Here is a 12901-nt window from a genome sequence, read left to right on the forward strand (position 1 = left end):
AAATACATACCCACACATGGCCGCCACCATCCTCACCATCCTCCAGGTGAATTTCACAGGCCTGCGTCTTTGGTTTTCTTCCAAGTTTTAGGAGGAAGCTGCAGGACTGCATGTTTGGCGACTCCCTGTTTGTTTTTACACCTTGATTTTCACACAGAGCTGTTTCATGACAAGTGTAACTTCATAAGAGCACTTCGTTCCTGTGCTTCACAGAGCAGCTGAGTAGTAGCCAGCGTAAAAGTCTTTCTAAAAATGGTGTGTCTGGGTTAGCACACCGTGGATGCCTTGAAGGCCACTTCAACTCTAACACCAAGATGAGATTGGCGTTTGTGTAAGGGATGGAAGAAACACACTGGAGAGATGCCAGCGTGCACCATTTAAAGCTGTGCCCAGAGAAGTGAAGCCCCTAGAGATGCCCTTTAAACGTCAGTTAAGAAGCAGCACTCGGCAGCCTGAGTTTTTCCTATAGATTTGAATGTATCCTAATCTCCTCTTGTTCCAGAGTATACCATCAGTGATGCTTAAGCTTGACCTCTCCAGTTTCCATGCCAGGTCCAGCCCTGAGAGCTAATCCTGGTGTTACCTGTTGGATGAACTCTCCGGGATCAGAGCTGGGGTGGGAGACTGCCATGCAGAGCTGACACAGTAGAGCCACAGATGTTCCCCGCCCGAGAGCACGCTCAGTATGGCCCAGTCTGTCGGATGCTAGGGGGAAGTAGAAAAGGCCTGTGCTGTCTCCCCAGAGGAGTCTGTATTTGTTCCAGAGGAGGCAGATGATCAGTAAGAAGACAAACAGTGTCTCATTGGGATGGGTGCTGATTAGGGCAGAGAGGGCTGCTGGAGAAGGCTGCCCACTGAATGGGAACGTGTCATATGAGAAGAATCTAGCACAGGCAGAGTAGTCCAGACAGAGGGAATGACAGAAATAGAGGCCACTATCAAGAAAGGCTTTTGAGTGTTCAGAGAGCATAAAGGAAGCCAGAAGAGACTGGAGAGGAAGGCAGGGACTCAATCATATAGAATGTTATATATTATGGGATAGCATTTGGACTCCATTGTGGCCTGTTTGTAAGAGGGTTAAAGGTCATGGATGAAAGCAAACACCTACAGAAAGTCCATGGACAGAGATGGAGAGCTGGGTGAACCAAGGTGTGAGCTGAAGGTAGAAGCAACAGGAATTTCTTGTGAGGTAGAGGGGTCAAAAGCTAAAGCAAGTGCTCTTTGGCGCCTGAGACACTGTATGAATGATGGTGCCTATCTTAGTTAGGGTTTCTATCGCTGTGAGAGACACCTGGGCTGCAGCAACTCATATAAAGGAAAACATTTCTTTGGAGTGGCTTTCAGTTTTAGAGCTTTAGTCCATTATCATGGTGGGACATGGTGCTGGAGAAGGAGCTGAGAGTTCTACATTTTGATCTGCAGGCAACAGGAAGTGAACTGTGTCACTGGGTGTAGTAGCTTGAGCATAGGAGACCTCAAAGCCCACCCTCACAGTGGCACACCTACTCTAACAAAGCCACACCTCCTATTAGCTCCTATTGGTATGTCAGGGACCGGCCTCAACAAAATTATTTCTTACCAGGGTAGGGGCATTGGAATTGAATGAATATAAGTAAAGAATATGAAGGTGCATAAAAATAAAGGGACAGAAAACATAGAAAATATCAGGAGTGCATTCCAGTGACTGAAACCCTGGAATTCACCACCCATGTTTAAAAAGATAACTCACACAGGCAGTGGTCTTACCACTATAGACATCAAATAACTCATTCTGTGGTCTAGGTAGCAAAGGTGCTCTAGGTTACTATTCTGAAGACCTCCCTTCCCCAGATGACCATAGTTACTAAAGAAGGAGCAGAAATATTTTTGCATATCCTGACCACCTCTCAGCATGGCATGGAGCTGACTTAAGTTCAAAAGAACCAAGTGATCACCTGAGTTAGGGTGTGCAATATGCCTATTAATCTCCAGACTCTCTAACCATCAGAAATGGACCTGATGGAAATGGACCTGCATTTTCCGGCCTCCACATTGGTGCCTCTCCCTACAAGAACCATTTTCTTCCAATCCACCACAGTACCCTCTGTCAAAGATTGAGAGAAACATTCAGTCCACTGTGGAAGAGTGATTTGAACTGGAATTGGGACTCATAAACACAATGCGTACACAGTGCCTTACACGGGGAACTGAGCTCAGCACAGTGCATATGGTACCTTACCCAGGGAACGGATGTCTCAAAAGGAGAGCCGCCCAGAACAAATTCTTCATGCTTGCACTTCTGACATCTGAAGCAGACCATGCTTTGTGTAGTTTTGTGTAGTCTGCGCGTTACACTACAGAATGTACTACTCCTTGTATATTGGTGCCTCCCCCACCACCACCATGGCCCTGTAAATGCCGTTGCAGGATGCCCTTGAGGGACAAAAGCATACCGAGATAAGAGCTGCTGAGTTGAAGGAAGACCTGTGCCCTAGATAGGCCAGCCAGGCCGCTGGACATCACAAGTTCAGCATGTTCAGGCCCAGAAGTGCTTGTCCTGTGGCATCTCATGGTTTCCTTTAGGACTGGAACGGATCTGAGGGAGCTTTGCTCTTTATTAGAGAAAACACCTTCATTTGAAGTTTGCATTTGTCTAATACGGTTTAGACATGTGCTTTAGTTCGTGGTCATTGGCCAGATGCCTGTTTCACCCTCTCTAGTGACATTTCCAGAGCTGCTCTTGAGGTACATGTAGCAGGCACTGTGATGGGGCTTTTACACAGTGCACACAGCCAAGCACATTAGTGGTCTTGCAGTTACATGTTTCTGCCCCTTATGGGACATAAGTGAGGGTCTGGCTAGCTGGCATAACTTAGGGTATTGTGTTTTCTTGCAGCATTCGGTGGCCATCGACTCTGGCTTCAGGAACTCTGGCATCACAGTGGGAAAGCGAGGAAAGACCATGCTGGTAAGGTCATCAGCAAGAACAGTTCTGGGGCTCTGACGGAATCCGGATCACCGGAGCCACCTGTTACCGCTCCTGCTCTTTCCCTCCCTGCTCAGAATGCCTTACTCAAGTGGCAGGCTCTGCCCTACGTAGAAATGCAGAGTTTGGGCCTACATTTGAGGCCTGTTTTCTATCCCCCTTCTCTGCTTACCTTGAACCTGGTTTCTTGCTCTCCCAGCCTCCTCCTGAGTCATCGGGGGATAAGGGAATGAGTATGCTTGCTCTGTGTTGAGAGCCTCATAGGTATCGAGTCCTCCATGTTAATGACCTGATTACAGCCATGCTTTATAACCTGCGTGAGCTCTCTGATGCCTGGGGTCTGCTGTCTGCTTGGAGGTCAACAGACTGCTCTCTTTGGACCACGTCCAGCCCCTGGGAAACCAAGTCCACTCTACCTTCTGATTCATGCTTGGGTACCACTTCTTTTGTACCATTCCATCAGAACTGAGTAGTCACAGATACTGCACGGCCTGAAAAATCAAGGACATTTGTTATCTGCCCCTTCATAGCAAAGGTTCGCCAGCCCTCAATCTAGATGGTCCCCAAGGTTCTTAAATCCTGCATTCTCCTTGTCCTTCCTGGCCAAGCCAACCCATAGTGATTTTGCCCAGATCCTGTTGTGCTCACTGTCTGCACAGCACACACTGTGTGTGGACATGTCAAATTCCTGCCGTTCTAGCTCTCTCCACTCTCTCTGTTTTTAACAAATAGCCTATTTCCCAAATAGAGGTGGCTTACAAAGAACTTAGGAAGCATCTAGACAGTAAGTCAAAGCCTTCGCTCCACAGCATATCTGGTCCCCAAGAGAAAGCACAACCATCTCTTCACCTTTCTCTCCTTTGTCCCCTAGGTCCAGTTAGTCACTGGTGTGATCATATCTGCCTCTGTGCCTTTCCAGCTAGGCTGTATACCCTGTCTGAGTCAGAGCTCAGCATCCGTCTCCTCACTTCTAAGACGGTCTCCTGACGGGCTGGCTCCAAAGAGTTCTTCTCCAGATTCTAACCCATAATTGTCAGAATCTCTCCTTTAAAACACCAGGGTCTCTCGCGCTTCCTTGGGGGATATCCTGACTCTTTCCCCGACAGAGCTGCTGAGATTGCCGGCCCTACGCGCTGAGCAGGCAACCCCATGCGCTGCATGGTGGAGGAAGCGTGGCTTCTCCTTGTCATCCATCCGCCGCTCCAGCACATGCTGGAAGAGACTGGTTTTTCCTTGAGTTCTCTACAGATGTTTCCTTTGTTTCCTTTTCTAAAATCACGTACTAAAGTTTTCTTAGCTCTAGTGGGATTGAAACTACTCAAAGTTACTGGATTCTTTGATATTATCCACTTCTCTGAGAAGAATGTGTAGATGTCCTTCTGGAGAAGAAGCTGTACATGACGAGAACTCTGTTTTATCTCCTTTGCTTTGCTTGAGTTTAACTAAATTACAGACATCAAGGGCCTACGTGCTCTAAGGAAGGGAACTGTTCCGGCTGAGCTCTGTCAGAACGTCTCTCACTGAGCTCTGTTCTTCATACCTAAACTGCTTTCTCTTCTAGGCTGTCCGGAGCACACATGGATTAGAAGTTCCATTAAGTCATAAGGGAAAATTGATGGTTACAGAGGAATATATTGAGTTCCTACTAACTATAGCAAATCAGAAAATGGAGGAAAACAAGAGAAGGATTGAAAGGTACAGTCAATTATTTATTTCCACGTAATTCATATATTCCTATAGAGACACATACTCCTTTAAGGTTCTAGTCTAAACTGCTTGTGTGATTGTAGACCTCCTGTGGAGAAAAGAAAGATGATTGAGGTCATGGGGGACTAGGGCACACTGACGGGCACTCGGAGATTACAGAGGGAAGCTTCACAGAGACAGCCAGACATGTGACCGCCAGGAGAATGCACTAGAGAGAGAGCCCAGCAGCTGTGGGAACAGAGATTGAAGGGAGGTTGAGCACACTGCCCTGGATGTTGCTAAACTCCCATTTTCAGTCTGATGGTGCCTTAGACCCTGGGCTAGTTCAACAGCCGTCTGTTGCCATGGAGCAGATCTGGAATCACATCATAGCCCATTGGAAAGAAGACTAGATTTCAGCTCACAGCTCTGTTCTCGTTCTTCAGCTCTGCCACCTGGCAAGTGGACTAGCACACGCTCCCTTGTACAGGGCTTTGTATAAACACTGCCTTCCACGTGCCTGAGCAGTGCCACAGAATCCTCTGGGCAAGCTATTTATCTGTCGGTTTGGGTTTTGGTGTGTTTTGCGGGGGGGGGGGGGGGGCTGTTTTGTGTGTGCGCATGCATGCACTCGTCATGTGAGTTGCATGCGCAGCCCAAGCACACTTGTGGAGGTCGGGGACAACTCTGGGTTGCGTGGGTTTCAGAGACTAAGCTCAGGCCCTCAGGCTCGCCTGACAGGTGCTCTTACCCCCTGAGCTCACCAGCCCAAGCTGCAGAGTTCCCGGTTACAGAGCAATGGGCATATTGGCATCATTTGTGATTTCCCTTTCTCTTTCCCATCCTCTTGACAGTCCGATGTCTCATCACTCCCTAAATACCTCTCCAGTCATTTCCCTGCCGTCTTCATTGCCTTTCTTTATTCACAGCCTGTGCAGCAGCCCCCCAGCACTCAGAGCAGGGTATACACAGGATGTCTGTCTTTGGTCTCTGTACTACTGTTAGAGTCTTGTCCATACTAGAGAGGAAACCCATGCGCTGACTTCCCTGCCAGAACCCCTCAACTACCTAGAGATTTGCAGCTGCGGCTAAGACCAAAGGTGCCGTGATAGCAGTGGGAACTTGTCCCCACAGCAGCCTGGTTCAACCCTGTCCCACCAAGTTCCTTAGCCTAGCTCCACCAAGTCACTGTCTTTTTTTCTGATTGTGTTATCACTAACCTGGGGAAATGCTAGCCCAGAGAACAGTTACTGCTATCACTAAACATCACGTTCTTTGTGGTAGGCCTCGGTGCCTGCTGTGGGCTCTCAGAACAGGAGAGCCCTAATACAATCATCCCACCCAGAAGCGCAGACTCCTTAGAAGCTTCCCCCGGGGAGCTGTGTGGCCTGTATCAGATTAGATGCAGGGGTGAGAAGCCTGTTCCTCACCCACAGTGACTATCTCAGAGCAATGCAGGGGTGAGAAGCCCGTTCCTCACCCACAGTGGCTATCTCAGAGCAATGCAGGGGTGAGAAGCCTGTTCCTCACCCACAGTGGCTATCTCAGGATTACAGCAGATAGATCCTGGTTTTAAAAAATTTCTCATAAACCGGCCACAAAGCATGGACTCCTACCCAAAATAGGATCAGCTGACACGCGCCTGGCCGCCCACCAGACTGCAGACAGGAACTGCATACAGACACGTACTGCCACCAGAGTCAAAAGTCTACAGATGTGCTCCACAGGGGCCGTTTGTGGAGATGCAGGAAGCAACGGCTCAGTTTCTCTATATTCTGCCCTGAATTTCAACAAGATTATAAATATAGCCCAAGATCAACTAACTATACACCTGGTGAAGTTAATTGAGCCATGCTCACCAACCATAAAATCAAATTATGAGTTAAATCCTTTGACTCAGAAATGTATTTTTGAGATGATAGTCTGCATGCCACTATCAAGAGAGCCAGGCTCATCATATAAAATCAGGAAAAAATTAAAGAAGGGTAAAAAGTGTCTTAAGATCCTGATTACAAGATTACGTGTGGCTTCAGAGCATGTGAGCAAATTAAGGTGCTCCTCTGGGAGCCGTCTGCACATCAGCCAGATGCAGGCACAGAACTCCTGGTCTTGGAGGAGAAAAGGGCGTCAGCAACAGCGGGTGAGCCCGGGGCGGGGGGGGGGGGGGGGAGGGGGGAGGGGGGCGGGAGAAGGGGAGGACGTGGGGGGGGGACATGTTTCTCGTGGTTCAGATAGAACTGGAGCTCTCAAGCCAGCAAACATCAGCAACAGCTGGTTTAGAAGTGTGACAAATATAAGAGTTAAAAGTTAAAGTACTTACAAAATGTTGTATGTGTTGTTAGATGCGTGCATACGTATATGTAGGTATGATGTATGTATCTGGTCACATGTGTGCACATGTATGAGAGTGGTGTCGTGTGTGGTGTGTGCACTGTGTGTACAAGTATACCTATGTATTGTGATGTGTGTGTAGTATCTGCACATGTATGCAGGTGTGCCTGTGTATGTGGAGGGTGGTATCTATGCAGGTGTGCCTATGTATGATATATGTGTGTATGTGTGTTATCTGCACATATGTTCAGATCTGGAAGTCTTGTGTCCTGCTCTGACTCTGCCTTGAGACAGAGTCCCTGACTAAACCTGGCAGTAGGATGGGGCAGAAAGACCTTAGCTGCCCTCAGGCTCAGCTCCTCACATAGCTGCTCCTCAGGCTCGGATGCTCACGAGCCTCTGCTGTGGTGCTGGGGTCCAAACTCAGACCCGGACACCTACGCAGCAAGCACTGTTACCCACTAAGCCATCTCCTCAAACCCTACATACTTTTAATAGAGAAAAGGTCACGTTCATGTTTGTGAAAAACAGTCCCCATGCCTGCCTCTCTGTGGGAAGGGGCTCAGCCAGCAGAGCAGCGTAAAGCCTGCAGCGGGCATCTGGAGCCAGGCAGGGCAGTCCTGGGACCATGGCTGCTTCATAAAAGAGCCAGTTTGGAGGCTGGAGGAGACAGGGACTGACAAACACCAAAAGATGTTTCATACATAACGATATCCAGGTGGGAAACCGGAGGTTTGTAGATCTGCCTTTGGAGGGGTTCTTTGTTAGTACCAGGTCAGGACCTGGATCCGGTGAAGCCATGTGGCACCGAGTAGAAAGAAATTAACCATGTTCTTCTTTTCATCAACTGTGTAATAAAATATTAAATAAAACAGAATAAAGGGCTGAATATATTGGCATATAATATTGTTAAGAGTAAAGAAATCAGAAAGGCAAAGTAATCTGTTTGCACTAGTTGGGTTTTTTTTTAACCTTTTTACTGTGGTAAAATATGAGTGACAGAAATTTACCGTTTTAACCAATGGCATTGTGTACGTCCGCATTAGTAGCCGTTCTGACCAATGGCATTGTGTACGTCCGCATTAGTAGCCGTTCTGACCAATGGCATTATGTACGTCCGCATTAGGAGCTGTTCCGACCAATGGCATTGTGTACGTACACATTAGGAGCTGTTCCGACCAATGGCATTGTGTACGTACGCATTAGGAGCCCTTCTGACCAATGGCATTGTGTACGTACGCATTAGTAGCCGTTCTGACCAATGGCATTGTGTACGTACGCATTAGTAGCCATCACCCATCCATCTCCAGAGCTTTCATCGTCCTGAGCAGACACTGAGCTCCGGCCTCTCTCCATCCTACAGCTGCTCCCAGCACTCCGTTGCCCGTGTGTGTGTGACCATGGCTACTCCAGCCGCTTGATCACGCAGTCTGTCCTGTGTGTAGCTCCTGTCTTGGTGCGGTAGTGGTTTTGTTTGTCGCAGTACCTGGTATCGACCTAGGCCTTATGCATGCTTTGCAAGAGGACCGCCACGGCTACAGCCCTGACTACTAACCTTCAGGGCGCTGTGGTACTGTGGGTCCTCAGTCACTTTTCCAGATAGGCCACACCCCATTGTGTTTATGGATCTGATTTTGTTTCCCTGTTGTGGGAGATTTGTTTGTGTTTTCACCCTGAGTCCACACGTGGTGTGGACTGTAGAGTTTTCTGGCTGATGGATGCAGAGAGTAGGGGGAACAAAAATGGTGGTGGAGAAGAGGGTGACGTGATCTTTGCTCCCTCGCTCCAGGAATCCATCAGGTTTATTCCCGAATAATAAAACATTAAGAGAAGCCACAATGCCCTGTCCATCTGTTGATGGGCAGTTTACAGCTTTCCCTGCAGGGAATGCCACCGCCCTGGCAGTAGTGTCTTTACACAGAGAGTTTTAGCTTCTTAGAAGTCTGGTTTTCTGTTGTTGTCTGTTTTCGGTATTAAACCCAAGAAAGCCATCATTGCCAAATTCAGTCTGGTGATGCTTCCCTATTTGTTTGTTTGAGTTCTTGTTTAGGTTTTTATGGGTATTTACTTTAACTAGCAGGTGATTTCAACACCGTTAGTGACTGAGTGAGTAAAGGGTTGGCGAAATGTTTCTCTGGCTGCCCTTCTGTCCGCTACAGCCCTCAGCTCCACTAACCCCTCCCAGTGCTGACCACAGTAGGACTCTAGGAATCAGCAGTGTGCTGATATTGTCATGACGGCCGTGAACTGGATGAGGATGAATATATACTTATGTGTTCTTTCAGAAAGCACTGCAGTGTGCAGGCCTGCTAAGCCGTGCGGTTGAGAGAGGAGCCCAAGGTTTTGTAACAGTACAGCTGGGCATTCTGACCAGTAACTGTAATTGTTCCCAAGGAATGGTGAACGCCCAAGATGGGCCTTGGAGTCACTGGGTTTCCAAAATGAGGTGCTCTTATTCCCTAGAGAAAGTGGTGTGCAGCCAGAAGTGTGGTGAAGGGAAGCTCTGGCCCAGCCCTGGGTGGGGTTTAGGAGGAGATCCCTGCATGGAAGGAGCTGACCGTGAGGAGGGAGGCATGCTGATGCAGAGATGGGAACAAGCCCTGGGCTAGAAACGGGTGTCTGTGAGTAGCATTCATAAGAGTGAGAATAGAGTTCACAGTGATGAAGGCCAAGTTGTAGTTGATTGACTTTATAATCTATCAGGCTAAACCATGACATTGTCAAGCTTAAAAACTACATCAAGTCTAGGTGTGTTTCAGTCACTCACTTTTAGAATGCTGGTCAGTATATGTAACCATATATTTAATTCCTTACAGGTTTTATAACTGTCTACAACATGCTATGGAAAGAAAAACCATTTCCAACTCACATTCTGAGATCAAAGAGAAAAATAACCCACTTTGTACTCGTAAGAATAAAAGGAACCGAGAAAAAGCACATGACCCATCTGTCCCTGAAGACAAAGAAAAGGAGCTGGAAGGTGGCGACAGCCTGGGAATCAGTGCTGTGTTCTCGGAGGAGGAGGACTAAGACCTGGCTCTGGCCGTGTCCGACACACATTATAAAAATGCTCTTTACAAGAGTGCTGTGTTTGCTGAGTGCGTCAGCCCTTCGGGTACAAGAGTTCATTCCTCTCTGTTTCAGAGAAACTCCCAAGTGTAAATGGCTTTTCAAAGTAGCTTTGTGTGTCTTTGCTCTCTGAACACGTTTCTTAAGCATATTAGCAGTCACTCTGTAAATAAACTTACAACTTTTGATGCCTGTCTTTTTGGTTCCAGTTTCTGTTTGTGTGAAGTAGGAAAAGATCAGTTTTCTTCTGAGGCAGCCTCAGCATCATGAACTTTTGAGTGGGAGCCATAGGAACAACCTCACCCCAACCCGCCGCTTTTTTTTTTTAAGGGGAAGGTCCGAGTTTGCATCTCTTACCATGGACAAGTGTTTCCTCCCCACTCGGTTTTGTGAATAAAAGTGACCAATGTTCTTGGCATTTTGTTCAGGGAAATAGCTGAGCCCCTCATCACCAGAGCTTGCTCCTGGCAGCCCGGGCAACACTTGGATGTAGCTTCCCTAAGCTTGCCTGGGAATGATCACCAAGATGCAGACATCCCCTGAAAAAAGAACACGTGTGCTCTGCCAGCTTGAGTTCTGACGTCAGAGGTTCTAATCCGTTTTCTAGGTTTGCAGTTCTGCGCAATGGAAACTGTAGCTCCTGCTCCGTTCGCACTTCAGTGCTGTCTGGGCCGGATTGAAAGTGTGAGACCATTGGCCTGTAGCAGTCCACTGCAGCATTGCCATCTGTGCTCACTGGAAGTGCAGATGACGTCATACCCAGTTTCAGATGCACCAGTCAGAAAGATGACATCAATGGCACCACAGTGGGAGCATCGTGGGAGCAGGGGGCATCTGCAGGTTTAGCAGCATGAGCTTGAGGCACCACGCTGCGTCTGCACCAGTAGTCGGGAAGCTCGGGGAGAGAGGGACACAGATGCTTGATTCCATCCTCGTTATGCAGTCTTAGACATCAGCCCATGGGATGGAGCCACCACATCAGGGTGGATCTTCCCTCCCCATTTAAACCTCTCCAAAACCTCAAGGACACCAGAGGTTTGTCTCCTGGGTGATTCTGAATCTCACCAAATTGACAAAGACTCTAGACAATGTATAGAACGTCTGTCAGAGAACACACCAGGAGTGCTTTCCCTCTCTGCAAACACATTTCCAGAATGCCTGTTGATTTTGTTATCATAAACTTTTCACAGTCTATACATCACAAGAAACGACTTTCTCTTTTACCCCACAAAAAACTGTTTCCTCTATGCTACTTACAAGCCTTGCAAAAGAAAAGTAAAACCTCTCAATGACTAAGTGTTTGACTTTGCATTTATAGATGTATGAAGCAATTACAATGTTTCATTATTAACTCATTTTCCCCTTAAGTATTTATTGAGCAGCTACTATGTATCTGGTAGGACAGGACAGAGCCCCCTCCATGAATAGCTGGCACTCTTCAGTCAGAAAAGGACATACTCCCCTCCCCTCCTGGCCTCCTTAGCCGCATCACCAAAGACAGCTGAGTGTGACTGAGCACAGCTGAAACACACCAGCATCAGCCACAGCAGGAGGATCACTTCAAGTTCAAAGTTAGCCTGGTTTACATACTGGGCTCCAACAAGCACAGTACAGAAAGTCTGTCTCAAGGATTAAGAACACCAAATCAAGAGCCCCTGTAGCTAGCCAGGACCCTGGGCCGGGCTTTAGAGAAGCCTGCCAAAGCCACTTCAGAATGCATTCTGTACTTCCTGTTCTCCACATCACCTGCCATCTTCTTCCAGTCCCCAACATCACCTCCACCTCCTCTTTCCTGTCCTGCATCACCTCCTCCTCCTTCCTGTTCCCCACATCGCCCCCCCCCGTCTTTATGAAGGCACATTTTGCTTAGACTCTCAACTACACAAATCAATCAGTATGTCAGTGATTATGAGTTACAAACATAGCCCAACACTGCCCTGCTAGTGTGGATTGGTAGAGGGAGGAAGCACCATTTCTGTCGTTTTGTGTCCCCTGCCCTTGATAATGGTTGGTTTTCAGCAAATACTTTGTTTTGATAAATGTTATGTATCATTTAGTTTACTATTTGTAAGATCGGAGAAGCTGAATAATATAATATAATAAATAACATTAAAGTCATGAGCTCATTTGACAAGGTCACTTTAAGATGCATAGTTTAGGTCTCATTTGTCATCAATGAACTTGCAATCTCCTGCATAGGCTCATGTGTTTGAACCCTTGGTCCTTGGCCACCCAGGCACTGAGGAGGACATACATCTTTAGGTACTGGAGCCGTGCTGGAAGAGATGACCACTGAAAAGGAGGGGGGAGTATAGATTACAGTCAGGCCTGGTTCCTGCCCTAGCCCTCTGCACTGGGTCCTGGGATGAGAGCAGCTGCAGCTGCACAGCCTGCCGTCATGAACTCTGCCAGACCTCATCACAGAATGCTATGTCACTGTAAACTAGGAGCCAAACGGTCCTTCCTCCCTCAGGGAGGTGCTTGGAACTCCTTGTTACCTAGCCTCTCTGGGTCTGTGAATTGTAGCATGGTTATCCTTTACAGATAATATCCACTTCTGAGTGAGTACGTGCCATGTCTGTCCTTTTGGGTCTGGGTTACCTCACTCAGGATGATTTTTTCCTACTTCCATCCATTTGCCCACAAGTTTCCAGATGTCATTATTTTTAACAGCTGAGTAGTACTCCATTGTGTAAATGTACCACAATCTCTTGATCCATTCTTCAGCTGAGAGAAATCTGGGTTGTTTCCCAGTTCTGACCATAGAAATAAAGCCCAACCTTTTTTAACTATTACATATGTCAATATATGCAGTCATCTCTCAATATCTGTGGGGAATATGATCAGGAA

General features: G+C 47.5%; 1 protein-coding gene across 1 annotated transcript in view; it reads left to right on the forward strand.

The window, feature by feature from the left end:
• Nucleotides 1-10239, forward strand: part of Tyw3 (tRNA-yW synthesizing protein 3 homolog) — a 15416-nt gene extending 5177 nt beyond the window's left edge. Inside the window, exons 4-6 of the mRNA XM_041656820.1 lie at nucleotides 2876-2947; nucleotides 4527-4660; nucleotides 9799-10239. Coding sequence (XP_041512754.1) covers nucleotides 2876-2947; nucleotides 4527-4660; nucleotides 9799-10012 — 420 coding nt within the window. The 3' untranslated portion in view covers nucleotides 10013-10239. The remainder of the gene's footprint in view (nucleotides 1-2875; nucleotides 2948-4526; nucleotides 4661-9798) is intronic.
• The last annotated feature ends 2662 nt before the right edge of the window (nucleotides 10240-12901 follow it).

This window comes from Microtus oregoni, unplaced genomic scaffold (genome assembly GCF_018167655.1).
Source record: "Microtus oregoni isolate MIOR12 unplaced genomic scaffold, Mior012 000000F_ref0000247, whole genome shotgun sequence".
Taxonomy (NCBI): domain Eukaryota; kingdom Metazoa; phylum Chordata; class Mammalia; order Rodentia; family Cricetidae; genus Microtus; species Microtus oregoni.